We start from the raw sequence: 25,240 nt of genomic DNA, 5'->3' as shown, positions 1-25,240 counted from the left end.
CATTATTCTCAGTCTCCAGTACTGCAAAAATCAAGCAGTTAATCAATCAACCCTGGAAAACAAAATAAAAAAAAAAAAAAAAAAAGAAAGAAAGAAAAAGAAGAAAATTTAAAAAGGTACAATCAGTGAACTATCTACCAATAAGAAAGGTGAAAAGAAGTTGATCAAGCACAACATGTTTCATTGTTTTACAGGCAGTCCTTTGCTAGGCAAGGATTAGAAAGATTCTTTAATCAGGAAGATACACTCAGGCCTTGCCTGTGTTTTATCGCTCCTGGCAATTTTCTCTGATTTCCCCCATAACCAGGAGCAATGGACCAGAAGGCAGCAAAGCACCCCACACATAAAGGACTCTGCTGAGCTGGCAGTTGAGTGACCAATAGGAAAGCCATCTGAGAACCAGATCAGTTAGACAAGTAAACTGTAGTATGTGGTGTCTCATTTACAGGACAGGCTGCTTACTAAAGACAGCTTTACTTGCAGAAGTGTCAGAGCATTTCCAGAGAGTGAGACTGTCACATTTTGGACAGTTGCTTCCTAGCAGGGCCTTTCAGATGCTAGGGGAGGTTAGGAAAAAATTAAAAATCTATTTTCTCTTGAGCCCACATAATAACCAAGTTTTACTTTCCATGGTGATCAGTGCTTCTTTTATTTTTTCTTATTTTTATGTGTATGAGTGTTTGCCTGCATATTTGTAAAGGGTTGTCAGCTGCCATGTGGGTGCTGGGACAAAACCCAGGTCCTCTAGAAGAACAGCCAGTGCTCTTAACTACAGAGCCATCTCTCTAGCCCTGATTAACGCTTCTTACTGAAATGACCTATCACCATTTATTCCACTAACATCACTTACAGCATGATGGCCCACGGGCACTCGCTCTATGTATCTTATGCAGGCTTCAATTTGGCAAACAGGAAGACGTGTACATAAAAGAAAATAATAATAATCTGAAGCCCTACCAACAAATTCTTCTGTAAACCAAAGCTGTAGATATTTAGCCAAATATGCTTTTAAGGGTGCCTGGCTTTTATCAAATACATTTAAAATTTTAGGATTAGGAATAAATGATAAAATAATTCTTTAGGACTAAATAAAACTAAACTACTAAAACAAGGAACAAATATATCATTTTAAATACCATTCCACAGGAGGTGGCCTAAGTATAAACAGATAGTTTCCATTTCATATAATGTGGGCTTAAAACTATTTGTAAAGACTTGGTCTGAAAAGTATTAGTACTAGATGAACTAAGAGAGTGGGAGGCAGTGCTAGTCTAGGAGCTGAGCACTCAATCAACCACTTACACTCAGATTTTGCAGTTTTAATGCTGTGTGGCCTTAGGCCTGCCCCTTATCTATGCAGCATTTTCATATCCATGGAACACAGGAAATAGCAACTACTCAACCCATTGGATTGTTGGGAGGGTTAAATGGGTTCATATAGTAAAAATTCCTGGCACACAATGTGTGTTGTGTTGCAGTTTTGTTGTTTTGTTCTGTGGTGCTAGGAAAGAACCTGTGCCTTGTATAGGCTACCACGGAGCTACACCTTCAGCACACTGTGTCGGTGCCTCTTATACAAGTAAAATATGACACAGATAAGTAACACATAGCAAAAGAAATGCCAGTCTTCTGACAGTCCTACACAAGATTCTCTATTTCCAGATAAAAACAAGCCTTCTCCTAACACCTACTGAAGAATGCAGGCAATTTCATTCAGAAAAAAGGATCACCTTACACAATGGAATGAGTAAAATCCTGCTGAGCACATCCAATGCTTCCCAAACTCCTGTGGCCAACACGATTTCAATAGGAAAGGGGGCTGTAGAGACAGTTTAATACATCTGGCACAAAGGAAATGGTCAAAGTCAAAATTCAAGACTTCACATGGCAGGCAGAGAGCCTTTCAAAGACATCTGTCCCCTTACTCATATGCCCCATCCATCTTTCCTAATTGAAGTTATACTAACCAAAGTCCTTTGTAGGCTGGTTTACAGTCTACAGCATGCTGTCCTACAGACTAGTCATTAGGAGGAAGACAGGCCCAAGGTCAATCCCATAAACTACTTCTCCTCTAGAGACCTCTAAGAGAAACACTTGAACTACCTGGACACATGCAATGCCTTTCTCCCCTTCCAGTTTCCTCATCTATTCAGTACAGAACCACAGACATTTTTGGAATCAGAAACACAAATTGTTTCCAATAGTGTTAAGCAATGCTTGTGCAAAGGCCAGGGCAGAGCCAGAAGTTTAGACAGCTGTCTAGAGTCACAGAAGCTGTATTTTCTAACCAGCTCTGCTTCTGAACAATTGAAACTCTCCAGTGCAAAGTCCAGACACAGAAAGCTGTGTTCCCTGCAAACATCCAAACAGCTTCATTATTGTTTAACTCCCCCAAAATGGCTCCAACCCTCTCTCAAGTTCCACATTTCATCCAATCAAACCAACCAACCAACCAACCAACCAACCAACCAACCAACACAAGCAAGCATGCACGGAGGGTGTTTTCCTCAGCTCCAAATAGACACCAATTTTGACATTACAGCCAGACAAATTAATGCTTCCTCCTATACTACTCATAAAGGTCAGCGGGGAAAAAACAAACCCAAGTGCCTCAAAGAAACTACATACACTACAACTTCATTTTTTTTTTCAATTTTCTAAGTATCTTTATTACAGGCCAAGAAGTTGGAAACTCTAATATTTAGTCAAAAGAGCTGAATATGCCTCCTGATATAGGCACAAAGTGCAGGTTCTATCAATTTTCTCTTAAATATACTATGTCCCTTACCTAATCCCCATGATGCAATGAAATTCAGTTCTGACCTGGTAAGTCCCCAGGTGATGGAGCATTTGCCTTCGGGAAAGAACAGCAGTCTCATTTGGTTGCTACAGTTACATGTGACATCTGGAGAAAATAATCAAGGACCTGTGACTGATGTCAGGTTCCTAAGATGTCCTCAGAACCACCTACAACAATACTATTCAAAGTATGCTCCAGACTGTCAGAGGTCCATGTCAAGATAAACAGAAAATCACATAAACATTTAGATATTTTCACAGCACTCTGACATTGCTGTGACATTCAAGTGCATAGTTTTTCTCTTGTACTTTACAAAAATGTTTGGCAACACTCTGGGTGTGGGGGGTGATGGCCCTTTACAAAGTTGGTTCTTTACCACAGAAGGTTAGGACATACTAACTTTTCACACCACTAAGTGCCACTTGATCACTGCTGTTCTGAGAAAACAAAGTACCCTTGCTCTCACCATCCTACAGCTTTTGATTCAAAAGCAGTACTGAAGCATGCTGCTGTAGTGCAGGGAAGCAGCCCCCATCATTTGGAGACAGAGGACTTGACTGTGATCTGCCAAGAGTGACCTAACTAGCTGGAGACCTAAGTGAAGCCGCGTCTCTATTTCTCTGAGCCTTAAGATAAAGGTAAGATAAAGGTAGCCATCTAACATCAACATTTCTCAATCTGTTGTTTTTGGTTTTTTGAATATGTATGGTTCCCACCCCCCCCCCAGAAATACTTTCTTCAAGTGGAATCTAATAGATGCTACCATCTCACTTCCAAATGGATAGGCCTGGGTTAGGAGCCAGGAATCTGCATTTTCAAGAAGCAACAACATTTTGATACAAACCAAAATTTGAGATATATAATCTTTAGGAATAAAAAGTCACAGTGTAGCCGGGCATGGTGGCACATGCCTGTAGTCCCAGCACTTGGGAGGCAGAGGCAGGCGGATCTCTGTGAGTTCAAGGCCAGCCTGGTCTACATAGTGAGTTCCAGGACAGCTGGGGCTACAGGGAGACCCGGTCTCAAAAAAGACCCCACCCCAAAAAAGTCACAATGTGTGTTATCTCCAATGAAGGTGTTGTTTTATAGCACGTTAAAACATATACAAAGTATTTTAATACTTTTATAACAGTTGCTGTATATAACAGCAAATTTCAACCTTCTCTTTTAAAAGGTAACTTTGATTAGGGAGACCAAATGATGTTAAAATGTAAATCTGGGGGGCTAGACTGATGACTCAGCAATTAAGAACAATGTCTCCTCTTGCCGAGGACCTGGGTTTGGTTCCCAGCACCTAATGGCAGCGAACAACCATCCTTAACTTCCAGGGGATTCAACACCCTCTTCTGATCTCCATGGGCACTGCATGCACAGGGAGCACACACACATACATAATACTTCTACACATAAAAAATATAAATTTTTAAAAAATTTAACGCACACCTGTAATCTCAGCACTTGGAAAGTAAGGCAGGAGGACAATGGCAAGTTAGAGACCATTCTCAGTGAAACCCTGCCTCAAAACAAACACCTACATGCCATGACGTTTATAATAGCAAAAAGCCCTCTGGGAGAAGGCTGGCCAGGAGAACAGAATCTCTGGCCTGGATGAAGATCCAGCTTTCCAGTTTTGCTAGATCACCCGGTCACAGGACCAGCCCTAGGAAGCTGGGTTTACCTTGGATCATGCTAAAGAGACGGGCAGAATACCTAGTGCTTTAATGGGTGGTGAACTTTTCTTTTTAGTTTTTGAGACTGGGTCTCTCAGTAGCCCCAGGTGTCCTGGAACTCATTATGTAGACCAGGCTGGCCTCCGGGAGTGCTAGGATTAAAGGTGTGTACCACCATGCCCAGCCTTTCCTTAAACTCTAATAAAATTGTCCTAATGCTTCTGCTTGAGTTCATTCTTAAATTATTTTATGAATAAGAATAAGAAACCTCTGGGAGGGAGGACCACATTCTCCCTGTATCAATGACATCAAAACATAGTTTCCTGACATGATATTCAGAACTACCTCTCCCACAAAATCCAAGCTTTGTGGTGTGTGTGTGTGTGTGTGTGTGTGTGTACATGTTGCTAGGGACCAGACCCAGTGCTTCCCATATGCTAGGCAAGAGCTCTGCCACTGAACTAAACCCAAGCTCTAGAGGCTTATTTTATTATTTGTGTTATTTCTAAAAAGATGAGATAAGGAGAAAGATTCCAGGCTGCTATCTTGAGCATTTCTACAAATAACACCATGGACAGATATAACTGCTAACATATTTTCATTTTCTGTATTGGTTTTTGGTAGTAAAAGAAACATGTTGAAGCCAGGTGTGGTGGTGCACATCTGTAATCTCAGCACTTGGGAGGCAGAGCTAGGAGAATCACCATAAGTTGGAGGCCAGCCTGGACTACAGAGAAAACTCAAGACCAGCCTAGTCAAAACAGTAAGGACCTATCTCAACAGAACAAAACAAAAAGGGAGGCAAAGAGGGTGTGGGGTGGCAAGGAAAAGGGGGAGAGAGATACTGGTACACTATATAAAAAAACTCAAAGATTTCATCAAGTAAATGTAATTTGAACTCTGCTGGTGTGGTGGGGCACATCTTTAATCCTTGCACTCAGGAGGCAGAGGCAAGCAGATCTCTTTGAGTTCAAGGCCAGCCTGGTCTACATAGAGTTCCAACCAAACCAGGACTATACAGTGAGACCCTGTCTCACAAAAACAAAAACGCAAACAAAAGACATCTGATGAAAGCCACCTGCAGAGACAATGCAGCACTGCTTGCTGTTTTCAGTCACTATTCTTCCAGCAGTTGGTCTACAACTGTGTCAACAGTGCAGAGTTAGGAAGCAGTGAGCTGGGCCAGTGGAAGTGGGGTGATGATTCAGTCACCCAGAGTGCTCAGCCCAACCATATGACTAAGGGTGGACCAGGAAGGTGGAGGGGGCCCTTTGTCAAGCTCTCTGAGACCGTTCTGATTCCCCTCTTCTTCCCACTCAGTAAACACCTAAACTCTAATGTAGAAGGATTATGCAAACTCTTCCATTGGTATTTGATAAAATGACCAAGGAAAGCACCTAAATCTAGTCTTGACCAAAATGCTGAAAGAGAGGAAGACAAACTGATTCTTTCCCACCCCCTTGTAGATAATTTTAGCCTCAATTCCTCTCTACTCCAAGATACAAAATCGAAACTGTCCAAATAATGGCTGCATATCTGCAAAAACCAGAGAATCATCCCTGACTATCCCTCAAACCAGCTGAATTTCAGTTGACTCGCCCGTTAAGAGCCCTAGAAGGCAGATTATCCTAGTCACAGTTGAAGTAAAAAGTCTCCCAGGAAAATGGAAGGGGGCACTCTTTCCTAAACATTTTATTATAAAATAATGCTGATTTATGTACCACAAAGTCAGTGTACACATATGTGATCTGTCCCAAAACTGGAAAGCCTCAGAGACAAAAGAGTGGGAGAAAGCGGATGGGGGAAGGGTGTACTCCATTGACAAAAAACTCTTCTTTTTCCTTTCAGATCTTTTAACATAATCCAGCAAATAAACAGGGATGCAGATTACTAATGAATTTCAATTAACCTCTGAGAGGCCAGTAGAGCCTCTACTTAGCCTAACTTCCTGACGTGTCTGGGTGACTAGGCAGCATTTCCTTAAAGAAGATCCGGACAGTTCAAAAATTTCAGCAAACCCTACTGGTTTAAAGAGGGTAAATTCCCCTCTTCTCAGAACCAGATGGATGGTAACAAACAGTGGTGGTGCCAGGGAGCGCTGATCACCCTGCATTCCTGAGGCAATGGAACCACCTCTTTAAAGGCAACTCTAGAAAAGCCACGTGAATGTTAAACTTGAGCGGCCTGGAGCTTCAGAGAGGAACAGTTTGACAAAGTGACACCAAACCAGCAAAATCAAAAATTCATAACTACACAGGAGGTTGGGGCAGAAGAATCACTTAAACCCACCAGGTAGACAACAGCCTAGGCTGCATAACAAAACCTAGTCTTTGTCCCATCTGCCACTTGGCAGCCCCCACTCCACCCCCCCTACACACAAAAATTCAATGTGCTCATCTGAAAAGGCTGCTGAGAGAGCAGGAAAGTTTTGCTTTTTATTGGAAAGGACAATGGAGAAATTACCAGACCAAGGTCATTTTTCATTTAAAAAAAAAAAAAAAAAAAAAAAAGGTTGGCAGCCTTAACAGAGATGAAAGTCTGTGCAGGTCATAGCCATGAAATCAGCTTGTGAGAATCTCCCTAAGAATCCTGCAGGAAATTAAGTGGGGATTAGAATAATTAAATGTAAAGCCTCCTTGAGAGCAAGTCTGGTCACCGAATAGAGAAGACATTTCTGTGAAACATACAAAAAAAGCCATGAGAGGATTTAGCAGGCACCACAGCCTTTCTACTTCACATCAGGTTTGCAAGTGCTATGATCTGAAAGGAACAGACCGACCATTTGGGGAGAGAACTAAATAATACAGCTTATCAGAGAGAACCACTCCATTCTCTAGTCCATGCAAAGTTCATGTGCTCATGTAGCTGTAATATACTCAAGAGTTTCCAAAAATTACCCACATTTCCTCAAAAGAGATATAGGAAAGAAATATAATCACGGGGTAAAAGGCCAAATACTGTCTCTTCTGAATGTTTAAATAGCCAATTATGTGTCTTAATACATTAATTCTATACAGAGAGGGAGACTATTACAGGCAAGTTGAATAAGACATCTTAAAAAATGTACCCTGGGGCCTAAGTCCATTCAACTGACAGTAAAATAACCCCTCAAAAAAGCAGTTTTATGCAACATCTAGTATTTTAATTTTCCAGCTGCCAACAGGACTATATAAAGGAGCAGAAATTAAACTAATTATGTCAGCAGCTCAGTGAACAAAACTTTAATTGTATTACACACTAGACATTTACTGAACAATGCAAAGGCCCTTAAGGGCAGGCACTTCTATAGAATATAAATGATTCCCAATCAATATGACAGAAATGAGTCTGTTTAGGCACAAAGCAGATTCATAGGTTACATGCAAAAATTCAGCTGACATCATAATCCAATATAAAAAATATAGTGTAAGAAACAAATCCTTAAAATGGCTTTAAATCACCTCATGATTTACATAGGCTGTATCATTAATAGGCCCTTTAGGCCACTATTGTACTAATCAGCTTCTTTAACATCCTACCCACAAAAGAGCTATTCATTTAGCTGGGAGACAGGTGTTAGCAACCAACAAACTCTTCCAGCCGAGTTTCAAGGACCCAGCCTATAATTATTATGGCATGGTTAGCAAGTTGAAAGAAGAGGGCAGCCTGAAAGACAGAGGAGGGGAAAAAAAAAAAAAAAAAAAAAAAACCAAAAGAGGAAAGGGAAGATAAAGAAATGGATGCCAGGCTTTCCGTAGAAGGGCTACCCTCAAAGCATCCTAAACATAATCTGAGTTTCTGGGCTACTGTCCAAATACATAGAACAGAATTTGGATGTTATTAATTTATTCCTACAGACACTAACTTTGGGCACTTGCCAACACTCTACACACTCTGAAAAATTCTTCTAAACTATTGCTAATTGTCCCATGACTCATTTTTTGTACTAATACTCTCTGGTTCTTTAGTCCTCACTTGTCCGTGTACTTTCTACAAGACCTGCCTGGGTAAATATTCCTGGAAAGACATATAAAGAAGGCTGGATTTTAAAAGATATCTTAGCTGGGTGTGGTGCAGTCTTATGACCCCAGGTACTTGGGAGGCTGAGGCAGGAGAATGATGGCACGTTCAAGGCCATCCTGTATAACTATGTCAAATAAGTAAATAAAAATATAGTTGGAGAAGCACAGTGCTTGCCAAATATGTATGAGGCCTGTGGTTCAAGCTCCAGACACCACTTAGGAGGCAAAAGCAGAATTGTGAGTTCCAGGTCAGCCTGAATTACACAGTGAGACCCCGTCTCAAAGGTGGTGAGGTGGTGCATGCCTTTAACCCAGCAGTAAGGAGGCGGAGACAGGTGGATCTCTGTAAATTTGAGGTCAGCCTGGTCTAAATAATGAGGCCCTGTCTCAAAACAAATAGAAGAGGAGCTGGAAATATGGCTCAGTGGTTAAGAACACTCGCTGCTCTTTGCAGAAGACCCAAGTTCAGTTCCCAGCACCCACATGATGGCTAACAACGGTCTGTAACTCCAGTTCCACAGGATCCAACACCCTCTTCCAACTTCCACCGGCATTGCAAATGGGTGCACTTATATACATGCAGGCAATACACTCAAATACATAGAATAAAAATAATAAATAATAAAGTTCACAGAGGTTCAGTAATTTGCTTAAGCTCATGCAGCTAGGAAGTGAAAGAGCTGGGATTCAAACTAAGTCTCTTTCTTTTTTCTTTCTTTTTTTAACTTTTATTACATTTGTGTGTGTGTGTGTGTGTGTGTGTGTGTGTGTGTGTGCTGAAGTGTGGAGGTCAGAGGACAACTTTTGGGAATCAGTTCTCTACCTCTACCATGTGGGTTCCAGGGATTGAACACAGGTCCTCAGGTTTGGCGGCAATTGTCTTTATCTGTTGAGTCACCTTGCTAGCCCAGTTAGTCTGTTACTTAAGGCCATGTTTAACTCTCTGGCATATCTAGTGACTAATTCATCTGAGTTTTAACTCAGATGTTTCTAGACTTAAGCAACTTTTCTTCCTTCAATGAACTCTGCAGAAAACCCATGACTTGGGCTGTAAAAGATGAAATAACTATCATACTGGCTTTATTTTAAAACCATACACAGAAAATCCTGAAGCATCTCTTCCAACCTAAACTGATCACAACCACATTCCACTACCTAGTCAGACCTCCAGCTGTTTCTGCATTATCACCCATTTGTCCATTCACCGGATAGAGAAAACTACTTTCATCAAAATCCCTCCCTCATGACTCCTATTAGATAATACAGCAGAGGGGCCTTGTGGTAATTCTAGCAATCTAACATTCAGGATAACAGGGCAATGTTATCAGAAGGAGCTATCCATTTAAGAATTGGGTGCATTCAATTTCAACTTTAAAATTTTTTAAAGTGAACCCCAGTTTTCAAGTTTCTTTAGGACTTGATGTATAGATAATAAAATTTTATTTTACATAGTTCTCTGTACTATGTTGTAAATACATATTTATATCAGTGCAACAGTACCATGGTTCCCAAAGTAGTGCATATCAGAAGCACTTGGAGAGCCTTTTGGAAATCAGATAGATGGAGGTTTCAAAATGCACATCACAAGTTGACTCAAAATCTCCAGGAGGTGGGGCTAGGAGATCAGCCTTTTTCAAGAATGCCTGGGTGACAAAGTTACAAACTGCCAGGTACAGAATCTTTCAAGGAGTGACTGAGTTTGGGGAACTCCTTGCAATAAAACAAGCTGTGTTTAAAGTTATACTGAACAAAATGTGACCTTCCTTTGATGACTCAGGAGACTTTGGGATCTCCCAAAGCCATTGGATCAACACTAACTACTACAGACTAGTCATAGTACAGGCAAAACCAGAAAAGAAGGAAAGGTTTAAAGCAGATTTCCTAAGGGCAGCAAGCTGGAAAAACCAGCTTCTGTTTTACAATCAAATTCAAAGAGTACCCCCCCACACCCCCCAAGAAATGCAGATTTTATGCTTGCTTTGTAAAAAGAAATGCTTAAAAACATGCAGGACTCTTAACCAACAGCTTAGCTCCACTTCAGATGTAAACAAGCTCCCAAGTATCCAAAATGTGAATAAGAAAAGCAGGGGAGGAAGTTCTTGAACATCCTAAGAAAAAAGATAAAGGGTTTAAACTAAGACCAACCTAACAGGATTAGATGTGACCACAGCCTGAGTATAGCAACTGTTAAATTCTGGGAATTGGGAGAGCTAAGGACTGAAAACAGATGAAGTCAATTACTACCTATCAGAAAAAGCCTTTATGTGACAAGTAACCAAATGGCTCACTAAGAGCCTGACTGGTTTAAGATTTTAAAACTCCACAATTGATATAAAGTCACAAAACAAGGAAGTGAAAGGAACATTTCCCTATTAAAAGAATGGGAGTTTGTATTTGTATATGAAAAGATGGACTTCACAGTTGCCAGAATCTTTCTTAAATAAACATCAAGTAATGACTAGTAGCCAATATAACCAAAGGAGCCAAAAATAACCAAGGAGCTATGGCTATAGCTCAGTGTTAGAGCATGTGTTTAGTATGTACAAAGCCCTTGGTTCCACCCCACCTCCCTGTAAACACACACACACACACACACACACACACACACAGAGTAGCCATCACCAAATGAGCGATCATCTCCAAACAATAAATGTGAAGCAGCTCCTCCCTGAGACTGTACAGCCACCTAAACTATCTATTCCCATCAAACTCTAACTTATACCCCAACACTGTATTGTAGATAAAATTCTAAGGTGCAGAAGTTAAATCTTTCCCTTTTCTCCCTAAACATAAATGCCACTGCCAGTCAAGTCTGGTATAAAAATCCCTAATCTATCATTAAAATAATAGCAGTATTAAAGATTCTATTAGATGAATAAAAACCAAAGTGAATTAGTCCCAAGATTCCTTAGCTTTATGGTGTGGTCAGAAGGTACCAGGTGACACCCCATAGAGATGAGTGTGACTGTATTAAACATCACAAAGCACATGTAATTAGAAAAGAAATTGTGTTTTTTTGTTGATGCTGCTGTTGGTTAAACGGACAATGAAAATGCCTTTTCTACTGCTTTAAAAGCTCTTTAAGAAGCCATTTCTATTAGACGGTACTAAATACACTTATGTCAACTGGCTTGGTGAAGAAAGTTTGAAGACAAATAATTAAGCTTTCTGAGAATAGCTTTCTGTTACTGTTATTATTTTAGCAGTTAGTTAAATTGGTACATTTAGAGGATTTACAGCTCTGGATACCAATGTGAATAGTCAGGATAACAGTCAATCAATATGCGTAGTTTTAATGAGCTGGACTTTGTAATTAGGCAAACATTAAAACGTGTGTGTCCTAGATTATATGGACATCTTTGAGCACAATCAAGTTATTAGGTAGCCCTGCTACATCAAGCTGCTACTGTTACACACAATATCCAATGGTTCTCAAAGTTAAGCAAAGGACAACTGTAAAGAAATAAACCATAATTTCCCATTGGATTCTGAAAGTTAGAATTAGAAAATATGCAATGAAGTTTCAGAAACACTTGTAACCATCTATTTCTTTGAATGTGAAAGAATGTAATCAGGGGAAAAGGACAAAGCTGTCAAACCTGAAATGCCCTGAACAGAAAGCAAACATGGCCAGCTTGCAGTCCTAGAACTCTAAAACAAACTCAGACTAGGACCAAGTCCCCTCCCATTCCTAGAAAAATGCCACAGTACATGACCAACCTTGCCCACACAGTACACTGAACTGTCACTGGAAGAACCCACAAGACTCAAACAGTTGAAGTAACAGTGGTGACAGAAGTCTTTCCGTCCTCCAATCCACCAGCTAAAATGTGCATAAGGAACCTACTGGTTTCTTATAAGGTCACAAGCACCCTGGAATGTTTGCTCATGGCGTCATTCTGGCCTTTTAACTAAGGTACAAAGTGCTAGTTGTGGGTAAAGCCCTATTTCTGAGCTAACAATAGTCTTTCCCCGTGGTAGAGGGGAACGTGGTACACTCTTCCTTGATTACACAAGCAGTTTTTCCCCTAGAACAAATGACAGCCCAACAAAAAAGGAGAAATTACGCTGTCTTTTCTGCCAGACTGAAACCAAGCTCTGAGCAGATGCCAGCGAAGGCTCGGGGCTCCCCTGATATACCTAGTCCCCATCCTGGGTCAAAAGTCCCTGGGCAGCCAGCTGGAGAGGGGCCCCACTTGAACCTCACACACATCTGGAACGGAGACCGACTCCCCAGTGGTGGAGAGCAGACCCTAGCAGGGAGGAGGGGAGAACAGCATCCCCAAACTTCCCCATCAAACACCCAAACTCCCCATCTCCCTCCTGCAGCCGCCTCCCTCTTCTAAGAAGTCCGCAGGGTCCTCCCCTAGGAAAGGGACTTAGCTCCTGCAAAGGGAGGAGCAGGCCGCCAAAGACCTGCCTCAGTTTCCCCTCGGGCTAGCAAGTCCTACCGGGCTGCTGACTGGGGACAAGGAGGACACACGCTCAAGCTGCGGCACCCACGGGGAAATGCTTGGAGGGCACTTTCAACCGGACAGGTGTGGGGTGACCTGATGGCGGGGACTTCACGCAAGGAAGGGCGGCGAGAGTCGCAGGCCGCGCCCTACACCCAGGAGGCGCCCCAGAGCACAGCCAGGCGCACCCCTGTCCTCCGGCCGGACCCACCCCAGGCCCGGCGCCCGGACGACCGCAGCGCCGCGGCCACCGCCTCCTCACCTGCCGCGGACGCTGCCCGGCCCGCACCTGGGAGGGGAGAGGCCGGATCCCGGCCTTTGCCGCCGCCGCGTCTCCGCGGCTGAGGGGCACCCTGGGGGCGGCGCGACATCCTCACGGGCGGCCCCAGGAAGTCTACCCCCCCACCCTCCTCGGGTCCAGCGCGGCCGCTCCCGCCCCCAGCGAGGGCCCGCCCCCCACGGGAGCGCGCAGCTCCCCAGCCACCATAGAGAGGAGCCGGGGGCGCGGCGGCCTAGAGCGTGGGCCCCCGCGATCGCCCCCTGGCGGAGCCCGGGCTCGGGATGCAGAAGCACCGCCGGCTGCCGGTTCCCCAGGTCCGCGCTTCAGCCTGCAGGTTACCCTAGGTTAGTCTGAGGAACGAAGAGTCCGAATCTCCCAAGCTTAGTGACCTTCAGGGAGTCCCTTAACATCATCAACTCGTTTTATAGTAAAACTTTGAAGGTTACTTCGATTTCCTATGTCATTGTACTCCAGGACAATGCTATGAAAAGACAACAGTTCCCCAGTTCACAATGGAAGAAACCCAGTCCATTCAGGTATATTTAAGTCCACACACTTTGAGGCATTAAAAGCCAGGTCTGGCTGGGCGTGGTGTCACATGCCTTTAATCCCAGGACTCCGGAGGCAGAGGCAGGCGGATTTCTGTGGGTTCCGGACCAGCCAGAACCGTGAGACTCTGTCTTGAACAAACAACAACAATAACAAATAGGCATTCAAATGCCAGGTCTGTGGGACATCATGTCCTGTGCTTTTTCCCTAGAACTACCTGCTTTCACCTTTGGAAGATGAAAGCACTGCTGAGAAAACTGTATTACAATAAAAATGACTGCCAAGGAGCCACCCTGTCACCACTTATCAGCTGTGCACCTTTCAGCAGGTACTTAGCCTTTCTGAACTCTTTTCCTCATGCCAGAAAAGTAGGTCGGGCCTGGGGATTAAGTGAGCTAATGCACCAAGGGCTTAGTAAACCAAAAAACACCAGGGTAGCATAGGGCATCATTACTCGGTGAGCTAAGAAGATGCCTAGTCAGGAAAATCATATAAATGCTAATTCTTCTGGCTGGTGTCTAGTGACACAATTTTCTTATGTTTTAGTTCTTATCAAGACCTCCCAGAGGTTTCCTCAGCAATTTGCATTTTATTTATTTAAGTTTTTGGTGTTTGGGATTTTTGCCCATACTAGGCAAGTGTTCTACCACAGAGCTACCACAGAGCCCTTGTATTTTATAATAAGGAATATCAAAAAGAAATGTGAGGTGAAATATTATGTGCACATACCAGGTTGTCATTTTAAGGTGTCAGTATTATTTTTAAAATATGTATTATTTTTATTTTATGTATATGAGTGTATTGCCTGCATGTGTGTAAGTGTACCCATGTCATGCAGTGCCCACAGGGGTCAGAAGAAGGTGCCAGACCCCCTGGAACTGGAGTTACAGATGGTTGTTAGGTGCCATGCAGGTGCTGGGATTTGAATCCAGTCCTCTGCAAGAGCAGTCAGTGTTCTTAACTACTGTGCCATCAGTGTCCAGCCCCAGTGTCATTTTTTTAACTCTCAGAACAGTTCAGCAAGCTCTGTACTATTATTTGCTTGCTACCAATGAGGAGCTACATATTAAGTAATCCACACCATCTACAACCTGGAACTCAAGGGACTCTACCTTCTAGAGACCCCCTGCACCTGAACTGAATGTGCACATTTTTCTCCTGACTGCCTATTTCTTCAACTTTGCTTTGCTGCAATTTCATCTTCTGTGCGTCTACTCAGGGCTTTTCCTCCACAAACGTGTTTACCGTCTCCTTTCTTCCCTCCCCAGGTCCCTTTCTCCAGACATGCCATTATTGTCCACCCTCTTTTGTTTCTGAAATGGGTCTGTGAGCTGTGCTGGAGACACACATTCTCCACCACGTTCTTCTCTGAATATGAATTATAGCCACAGGCATGTAATAGGTCCAGAACAAAGGTGAAGTGAGACCCGGAGCTGACATGTTTTGTAAACATAGCTTACAAACTGAATGCTCAGTTCTGGAAGGGAGTATGCTTATTCCCCTAATTGGAGCCAGTATAGTCTGGATTCATGGCATCTCTTTTTTTTTTTTTTTTTTTCTGGGTTCTCTGGTCCATATTATGGGTAAATCATTGGAATGCTGCTAAGTAATGTGCTGATCACTGAAGCAAGGCCTCAGAGCTGCTTTTACCCATACTCCTTCCTTCACCTTAGGCGTTATCAACATCACTATTTTTCATCTTTATCGTGCCCTTCCGTAGAGGCATTCAATAATGTACCCATTGTGCAAGTAATCTGAAATCCTTTTCGGCGAGCAATAGTATTTAGTAGTAATAAAACACTAATTTGTCTACCAAGTGACATATTTATAGGAGCTGTTTACTTTGACATATTTTTATTATTTCTACTCATTTGCTAAGTACTTTCCAATACATATTTATGAAGCACATGCCTTTCCCCAAACAGTAGTGAAAAAATAAATCATATTATTTCTGTTATTAGCAGCAGCAAGGCTTCTAAGTCCCAGTGCCCTGATTTTTGTTACTTCTGGCAGGAGCCAGAAGAACTAATGGTGATTGAGCACCTACTATGTGCCAGGCTCTCTGTAAAAGGCACTTTTCCATAAATCATCTGTTTAATTCCCTTGAGACACACATTTCACCAATAAGGAAAATGTAATTCCCTGCAACATAGATTTCTACTAGTAAAACAAACACATTATCTTGTCCAAGGAACTCAGCCAGAAAGGGCACAGTAAGGTTTGAACCTAGATCTTTTCTTCATTACAGAATCCAAAATCATCATGCCACTTCACCACCCTCCCCCTCCCCCAACTTCAGGACCTAATACTATGTAAAATCTAAAGTGTTCCTAGGAGAGTTACCCCCTAAGAAGTCAGTGATAAGCTGTGTGCCAAAAGGCAGTGTGAGTACAAGAGATGAATTCATTCCAGAAGACAAGACTGGTTACATAATTTGTAAGCACAATATGGGGACCCTTGGTCAAAAATCCAGACAGACACCATCTTCCTGAGCTCAGCTGAGCCAGCCTACCCAAGATCATCATAGCTGAACTTGTTAGCTGCTGATGCACCCCTAAACTCAAGGAAGGATGGGCAGGGAGAGTCATGGGACCCTCACCAGAGTATCCAGCCACACCTCCCAACCAGTGGTGGGAACTTGGACCCTAAATGTACGTGGCCTGAGGTAGGGGCTAGAGTTTATGAGCTGGGGAAGACTAAGGAGAGTAGGCTGTGTTTATGTAACTATGGGCTATGGGGAAGCTGTCTTCCATGCTTGGTTGAAGACTTTCTGGCATGGCCATATGGGTAGAGCACCCACAGTCCTGTAAGTGACACTTTACCCATTACTCTGTAAGTAAGCCCAATAAACTCACTGGTTTTCCAGAGTGCATGTTGGTGGAATCATATCTCTGTTTGTCATTGGGAACAACAGAGGAGGGGGTGGACATCATTTACATACCCTCCCCAAAAGAAATTTCAGTAACACCTTCTAAGACAGGGGTCCTGTGTGACTACACTGGTCACACTGCCATGAAACTGGTCCTGCTTAGTCAGAAGGTCCCCACCAGCATCTCTGATGACATCATGAACCTCTGAATGGTGTAAGAGTGAGGACCTACTATATACCTGAAAAAGCACTGGTGTGTCACATAAGCCAGATAGTCCTAAAAGAAGTCTATGAAGCTGGCATTGTTCTTCTCATTACACTGTAGATGAAACTAAGGCTTAAAGAAGCCAAGTTATTCATCCAATGTCAGGTAGCCAGAGCTGAGACCTGGTTAGTTAAGATGTTAAAAAAAATCCTGTTTTGGGGGCTGGAGAGATGGCTCAGTGGTTATGAACACTGAGGCCCACATGGCAGCTAACAACTGTCTGTAACTCCAGTCCCAGGGGATCCGATAGCCTCTTCTGACCTCTGCGGGCATGGCATGACACAGGTGCACTTACTTAAATGCAGGCATAACACTCGTACACATAAAATTAAAAAAAAAAAAAAAAATCCTGTTTCTTAGTTTTGTATCCCCAACAGACCAGGCCTGCTGTCTTCCAGCCAACTCCAAACATAAACGGAGACTGTTATACCCAGAGGCTGAAGGGAGTCAAGGAAGAACAGGGATTCAAGCTTACTGAAGGGGCTACAAAGTGCACTCACTGAAGCACACTGACCATGCCTAGGATGTGTGGGCCTTCCAATTTGCTAGGAGAGAGAACTCCATGCACAGACAAGTAATGAGCAATTCCCAGGCTCCCTCTAGGACTGATGGAAACACCGTGAGGTCTTTACCATGACGAGAGATTTGAGGAATCTGACTTAATAATAAAACATTGGTGAGAGCCCCCCAGTACATTCAACAATAAGACAAAGCTGTTGTCTGCTGTTGCTCCTGTATTACATATCCTGACCAGTGCACTAGGGCAAGAAAAAAGATAAGAAGCATTCATGGTAAATGTGTGTGTGTGTGTGTGTGTGCAAAGCTTGGTATAGGATGTCCCTTCAGCTTTCTGAAGCCTGGTGTGTGTGTGGGGAGGGGGGGGATTACTGACAAGCCAAGCCTTTGCTCTTGATTTCCCACAGAGATGAAGAAAAAAAAAAAAAAAAAAAAAAAAGCCTGGTGAATTGGCACAAGCCTACAATCCCAGTACTCAGGAGGTCAGGAGGCTGAAGCAGATGATAGCCCTACCTGGGCTAGAGAGATGCTTCCTCAAAAATATTGTGGGGCTGGAAAGATGAACCAGCAGTTAAAAGCATGAACAGAGGACCCTCATCAAGTGGCTTACAACTTTCTGTAACTCAGTCTCCTGGGGGATCCAATGCCTCTGGCCTCCAAAGTCACCTATGCTCATATGTGCGCGTGCACACACAGAGCCACACAATTTTTAAAGAAATAAAAATCTTTAAAAAATATTGTGTACATATATACATACTTTTTTTGAGACAAGGTCTGGCTGGTCTGAAACTCACTATGTAGACCAGGCTAGCCTTGAATTCACAGAGATCTGCTTGCCTCTGCCTCTCGAGTGCTGGGATTACAGGTTTACCACATTTAGATTTATTTGTACACGTCTTCCTAATTTTAGCAGTGCACATCACAGAGCCACCTCCAGCGGCCATTTCCAACACAGAATTGGACAGCTGAAACTGTACCCAGGAGCCAGGGACACAGCGAAATCCAGCAGGGTATGCATCTAAATCCCTTATCTCTTCCTGGCTCACATCTCAGGCATGCACAGAGTCTGTTGTTTTTTTATTCAGCTTTATCCCCCTTCTAAACCTTCAGCTCTCTTTCACACAAACACTGCCTTCTCTGAGCGTTTGTCATTCCCTTTTCCCTGAGGGAAATCAGAAAGAGCTGATAAAGTGGATCTCTGATCTAGCATTTTATGGTGAGCTAAGCTGAAAAGAGGTTGTGATGTGCAGCCTTGGCTGCTATTGGGGCAAAATATGAAAAAGAATTTTGTTAAAACATTTACATATTGACAGCTGAAGGCAGCATGAAGTTGGGGAAAAAAAGCAACTTTGGCATCAAATGGATTCAAGTTTAGAGTCCCATGCTGTCATTTAATAGCTTCATGTCCTAAAACCTCACTGAGTTCCCATTTAATCTGTAAGATGAAATGATTCCCATTGCCACTCAGCAGTCCTAAGACCACAGTAAGGCCCATGTTCAGAGACTAAGCACATAGACAAGCCTGGATATACTTGACCCTGGATATGGTGGGACCACTCACTGTCTAATTCCTCCACACAGTCTATTTCTAGTAGGGCCACAGCAGGTGCCTCAAGGCTTGTCCCAAACACCCCAACTCCATGGCTGTTTCTTGGTTGGTCTGAGCCTACCACACTAGTTCCATTTTTTCCTTTGTTTTTACTGAATTAGACATGGTGTATGATGCAATTCTAGACCAATGAGATTGAAAGCAGGTTGGCAGGACCTAGGAAGAAACTGTATTTAACTTGTTCTTCAGAGGACATAAGGAGTAGGCGATCCATTTCTTGTCCGTAGATATTGTCATGTCTGGATTAATGCTTGTGACCGTAGCCAGGTTTTAATGAGGGCAAGTTTGAAGAGAAAACCAACACAGAAAGAGAACAGAGATGGATGTATGCTTCTCCACAGTGAGCCACTGCATTAACCAACCTTGGACTTCACATTATCAGAGATGAGTATCCTTTCTTATAGTTGATGCCTCTTTAAGTAGGGTTTTGTTACTTGCAGTGGAAAACAGCCTCAATAATACATGGATCTTTTTGCTTGAAGGTCTTTGAGAGTTCCAGTTCCCGACTCAAAGCCATCAAGTGCTAGCACATAGTAGGGCCTTAACATTTTGTCTCATTTCAAATAAAGACATAGGATAACCTCTTATATCAAGGTGAAAAAAATTACAAAAGACTGTGGGGACCTAATAATGGCTACTTAGATCAAGAGGAAACACATTCCCATGCCCCCCCCCCCGCCAGGACTGAGGATCAAATCCAGGGCCTTGCATGTGCTAGGCAAGTACTCTACCCTTAGGCCGCCCTTTGATATCTAAAATGCATTAAAGCTCACTCCTTCAGAAGCTCCCACGGAAAGAACAAGAGAAAAAATGGACATGGAGGGCAGATAATTCTGCCAATGGAACTGTCACAATTCTACTTGAAGCCTCAGGTTCTGTCTCTGAGATGGGGGTTGGGGATGTAGCTCAGTGGTGGAGCCTTTGCTTAGTATGTATAAGATACTGGGTTTGAACTCCAGCACTGCAAAAAATGATAACCCAGGCGAGAGATGACCTATAAGGGCTCCTCACACTTCCCTGTTCTAGAGTACTGGCAGGTATGAAGTACTTGAAATCACCAACTGCAGGAAACAGGGCAGATCCACCAAGGACAGAAGGAGTAACCAGGTTCCTCCTTGAATGCCAGACTCCCCAAATAGTAGTGATTCCTTGAGAAACTGCATTGAGAAACATTGTAAAATACTCTGTAAGAATGACTGTGAGTGGCCGGCCATGGTGGCGGATGCCTTTAATCCCAGCACTTGGGAGGCAGATCTCTGTGAGTTCGAGGCCAGCCTGGTCTACATAGTGAGTTCCAGGCCAGCTGAGGCTACAAGGAGACCCTGTCTCAAAATGACCCCCCTCCCCCCAAAAAAGGGTTTTGGGTTCTGGATGCCCAAACACCACCAGGAGTGGCAGGGATGTGTACACTCCTGGCTTAATGTATTATTCTCACAGGAACCTGCCAATCACCTATTGTATGTAAAGATGTTAGACTGATTTCTCCTGGGATCTTCTGTAGCAACAAGTATCAGGGTCCTGGTTCACCCACCCTGTCCTCACCTGTGCCATTTTGCTACTTACTCTCCATCATCTAGACTTGCTTCTGTCTATAATTCATCCATCACCTGTCATATCTTCTATTTTAATTTATTTTAAGAGGACAACTTGCAGGAGTCAGTTCTTTCCTTCCACTATGTGGAATACGGAGATCAAACATGTTATCAGGCTTGGTGGCAAGCACCTTTATCGACTGAGCCATCTCACTGGCCCTAAATGCCATGTTTTCTAAGTGTAACTCTGATCCCCTTTTCCTGCAGTCAAGACACAACTATTATACAATAAGCTGTCTAACCAAAAGTGACCTTCCTTTAAAAATTGTGGTCAGTAAACAAACCTGATCATTTCTCTGCTCCGCCTTCTACTTTCCAGTCCTTGGTACCATGCTCCCCTCCCACCCAGTTACAACTCTCAGATGGATGGCCACAGTGTTGATAACAGACAGGGGGTTATTTCATACACGAAGGCACAAGGCTGTGGTACAGCTGACAGGACGAGAGGTGTAATTATATTGCATCTTGGAGCCACGAGCAATGAATTTCTGCATAAAGGACTAGATTTGCCATGTATTATTTATGCCAGCATCAATTTTCCCAGCTGGCTGTATTTACTGTGCAAATTATCCTCTGTCTGTTTATGGGTAAGGCCATGGTTCAGCACCTCTGGTTACTCTATACTGTGGAAGTCCCCACAGGGCACCATGAATAGGAAGAAGGTAGCTGGATTCACCAGGAGCAGGTCATATCCTTCCTCCTTGGTAAATTATATCCCTGGGACAACAGCAAGCTCTCATTCTCACCTAGTCAGGGTGATGCATGCAGGTATGTGAAACCAAATCAGCAAGGGGAAAGGAAGATTCATGGTTCTTTGGGAGCCTCACTGGAGGAAACTGAAAAACAACCTTCTGGGGGCAGGGTAGGGGGGATCAGGTGGCTTTGGGGACTCAGAGGACTTCTTTTTTATATATTTTTTAAGAGTTAGACACAGATGAAAGAGTTTTTGCATTTCTGAGGTTATTTCTATCCAGTAACTCAGCGACAAGAGCTAGGGGAAAGCATCCCGTTTACAGATAGAAAAAGAGGCCAAAATAAACAAAAGAGAGAGGGAAGCAAAGACAAGATTGTGGTTTTTGGCCCAATCACTATGGGAGGACTGGGCTTAGAATCCAGTAGTGAGAGCCACAGGGCCATGCTGCTATCTGTTCAGTCACTGCTGTGACTCTTCCGTGATGTCCCTAGGTAGAGCGAACTCAACTCCCACTGGAAACACAGATGGTGGACACAAAAGAAGGAAATGTGGCACTGCCATGGGCTTCTGGGTCCTCCAACTGCAAGACCTTCTCTGGCTGGCGGGTCCACGTGCTTCCACAAGATGGTAAAGCTGAAGAAATGGAGGCACCTCTTCTTGCAGCCTGACCCTTCTGCAGTGCCAGTGGCCAGCAGTATGACTGAGAGGGAAAGCTGTGAGGTCCGTGACGATGTCCCCTTTCCAATCAACAGCACCAGTCACGTTTGTTCTCCCTGCAGCACTGGACTCTGTTCCGCAGTCCCCAAGGTCCCAATATCTACCACCTCCTGCACCCCTGTTGGCTGGAAGAAGTGATATGAGGGGAGGGTAGGCTGAATTAAGCAATCTAAGAGGTTGGTTTTAGTTTCAGGGTTTCAGCATCTAAGAATTCTTCATTCAGTAAGACACCTGTGGACATGGAAACCATCCTCTCCAGAGCCCAAGATCCCTGGCATCCTCTGGGGCTGGCTCACCTGGCGGGGAGACTTGGTTAGGCACGCTGTGCGCTGGCTGCCGCTGCCTGATGCTCTGGCCCCATCAGTGACGTCCAGGAAAATCCGGGTGCTGGGCACAAAGCTCCATGAGCGTCCCAGAGCAGGTTTGAGCCTCCCACTGCTCCTGTCGCGGGTCAAGTGGTTGGTCACCTGAAGAAAGAGATACAGATTCGTGATGCTAGTAGAGAGGATGCCTGTTCCTGCTGCTTCATTTCACAGACAAGAAACCTGAGATCTTGTGTCAAGAGATGATCCAAGGAGCTATAATGTTATGAGCAGAAAGAAAAACAAATTAACAAAAAAGATCCATTTATATAAACCTCAAGAAAAGGGACAAGCATTGGGACAGAACACAGATCAGTGGCTGCCCGGGCCTGGGAGACCTTTGGTGGGGTAACAAGATAGGCCATAACATAAAAGTTTACTCTGTAGATTATACCTCAATAAACTGAACTTAGAAAGAAAATACAGTCTCAGTGGGTAAAAGCACTTGCTGTGAAACCCTGAATGACCTGAGTTCAATCCCCAGAGCCCATGTAAAAAAGCTGGATGCGGGGCTGGAGAAATGGCTCAGTGGTTAAGAACACTGACTGTTCTTGCAGAAGACCCGGGTTCAAATCCCAGCACCCGCATGGCAGCTAACAACTGTCCATAACTCCAGTTCCAGGGGATCCAACAGCTTCTTCTGTCCTCTGAGGTCATTGCATGACACGGGTGCACTTACCTACATGCAGGCAATACAAGCATACACATAAAATAAAAATAATAAATAAAATATTTTTTTTAAAAAAGCTAGATGTAGTGGTTTGCCATCTGTAGTCCCAGCCCCAGCAGCCCTATAGCAAGATAGGAGGTGGAGACAAGGAGAATCAGTCAGAAACAGAAGTTTAGGGTCAGAAGTACAAGACTGCCTCCCAGACAAGGTGGGCTGGGCATGGTGGCACACGCCTTTGACCCAGCACTCAGAGCCAGAGGCAGGTGGAACTCTGTGGCTTCCAGGCCAGCCTAGTCTATATAATGAGTTATAGGCCAGCCACGGCTACATAGTGAGAGCCTGTCTCCAAAATAAGATGGAAGGAGAGAACTGACTCCTGAAAATTGTTCTCTGACTTCCACATGCATGTTGTGGTACACTTGGATTCACACATGCACATACATACAACATATAAATAAAACATAGATTTTAAAAAAATACAGAAAGAATAGCAAGATAGTCCCTGATCACCTTAGCTATTCTCAGTCCAACCCCTTCCCTGGTGCAGTGAAGCTGGGCTCTGTGCTTTGTCCCTTCCCTTAAGAGCTATTTCCCCCAGAGTTCTAAGCTGACATTTAAGAGAAAACAGAGAGCTAGCTACAACAAAAATCATGTTTATAGGCAGAGCCTCCTCACCACCACTGCCACACCCAGGTCCCGGGCCAGGGTCTTGAGCTCTCGGGCCAGCTGCATCATCAAGGCCAGGCCTAGGGGAAGGAGGAGCAGACAGGGAGGGCAGCAGAAGGCAAGGGGACCAGGCTGGGAGGTATGGTCCCTACCCTGTCCCCAGGCTCTGCCTCACTACTTACCTTCCCTCTGCTGACCTCCCAGGAGTGGGGCAACTACCGCAGTGACTGAGTCCACGATCACCACCTTTACAGTTCCTGAAGAACCTGTCACCTGGAGGGACCAGGAGAAGCAGGCACCATAAACCAATGACCTCTATGGGGTGCCTAGGACAAGTTTCTCTATTAGAAGTCAGTCAGAGGGACTGGAGAGATCGCTCAGGGGCTAACAGTGCTTACTGCTCTTGTAGAGAACTGGGGTTCAGGTCCCAGTACCTACATGGCAGCTCATAACCACCTGTAACTCCAGTTTCAAGGGAACCCACACCTTCTTCTTGCCTCTGTATGCTCCTGCATGTATATGATCCACATAAGCTCACACAGGCTGCCCCCCCAAAAATTGTAAAACCTTAATTTAAAAATAAATAGGTCAGGCTTGGTGGTGCATGTTTTTAATCCCAGCACCTGGGAGACAGAGGCAGGCAGATCTCTGTGTGTTTGAGGCCAGCCTGGTCTACATAGCAAGTTCCAGGGCAGCTGGTATTACAGGAAGACCCTGTCTCTAACCAATCAATCAATCAATCAACCAACCAACCAACCAACCAACCAACCAATCTTGGTCTACATAGTGAGTTCTAGGCCAGCTGGTGCTACAGGGAAACCCTGTCTCAAAAATAAATAAATCTTAAAAAAAAAAAAAAAGTTGCAGGTGTGGTAGCACATGCCTTTAATCCTAGCACTCGGGAGGCAGAGGCAGGCGGATCTCTGTGAGTTCAAGGCCAGCCTGGTCTTCATAGTGAGTTCCAGGACAGCTGAGGCTACAGGGAGACCCTGTCTCAAAAAGACCAAAAAAAAAATAAAAAAGAAGTCAGTCAGAGGCAAGCAAGATGGCTCAGGGGATAAAGGCACTTGCCTCATAGGCCTAATAACCTCAATTTGATCCCTGGAATCCATGTGAAGGGGGAAGGAGAGAACTGACTCCACAAAGTTGTCCTCTGACCTCCACATACATGCTGTGGGATCTGTGTACACACACACGGACACACACAGACACACACACACACACAAATAATAAAGTTTAATGAAAAATTAAAACAAAAGTCAGTTGGAAACAGCCTCTCTCACCCAAATGCCGTTCAAAACATTCCTTTCCTTTCCCTGTAAACAGCAGTCTGAACAAGTTCAGTTACTGGGCAGAAATCTCCCAATGTCAAAGTGAGCCCAGCCCCTGGTCCAAGATGTGTAGATGTGTGTGTGTGTGTGTGTGTGTGTGTGTGTGTGTGTGTGTGTGTGTAGCTTGATTCTGCCTATTATTTCACCAATTTAAACAAAAAGTTCTTCAAAACGGACTTTCCAGAAATCTTGATT

General features: G+C 43.9%; 2 protein-coding genes across 2 annotated transcripts in view; both read right to left on the bottom strand.

The window, feature by feature from the left end:
* The window catches only part of Rffl (ring finger and FYVE like domain containing E3 ubiquitin protein ligase), a 71,301-nt gene extending 58,051 nt beyond the window's left edge, over positions 1-13,250 (bottom strand). The window contains exon 1 of the mRNA XM_008848152.3: positions 13,188-13,250. The gene's annotated coding sequence lies outside the window, so the exon portion shown is untranslated. The remainder of the gene's footprint in view (positions 1-13,187) is intronic.
* A 5,846-nt stretch (positions 13,251-19,096) lies between these two features.
* Positions 19,097-25,240, bottom strand: part of Rad51d (RAD51 paralog D) — a 15,262-nt gene continuing 9,118 nt past the window's right edge. Inside the window, exons 7-10 of the mRNA XM_008848149.3 lie at positions 23,897-23,987; positions 23,724-23,794; positions 22,313-22,483; positions 19,097-22,141 (exon numbers count right to left, since the gene is read on the bottom strand). Of these exons, the coding sequence (XP_008846371.1) occupies positions 22,058-22,141; positions 22,313-22,483; positions 23,724-23,794; positions 23,897-23,987 (417 nt within the window). The 3' untranslated portion in view covers positions 19,097-22,057. The remainder of the gene's footprint in view (positions 22,142-22,312; positions 22,484-23,723; positions 23,795-23,896; positions 23,988-25,240) is intronic.

The sequence above is a fragment of the Nannospalax galili genome, unplaced genomic scaffold (assembly GCF_000622305.1).
Source record: "Nannospalax galili isolate Female #2095 unplaced genomic scaffold, S.galili_v1.0 scaffold363, whole genome shotgun sequence".
Lineage (NCBI taxonomy): Eukaryota > Metazoa > Chordata > Mammalia > Rodentia > Spalacidae > Nannospalax > Nannospalax galili.
Note: the sequence above shows the minus strand (reverse complement) of the source record. Positions and strands in the feature narration are given on the sequence as shown.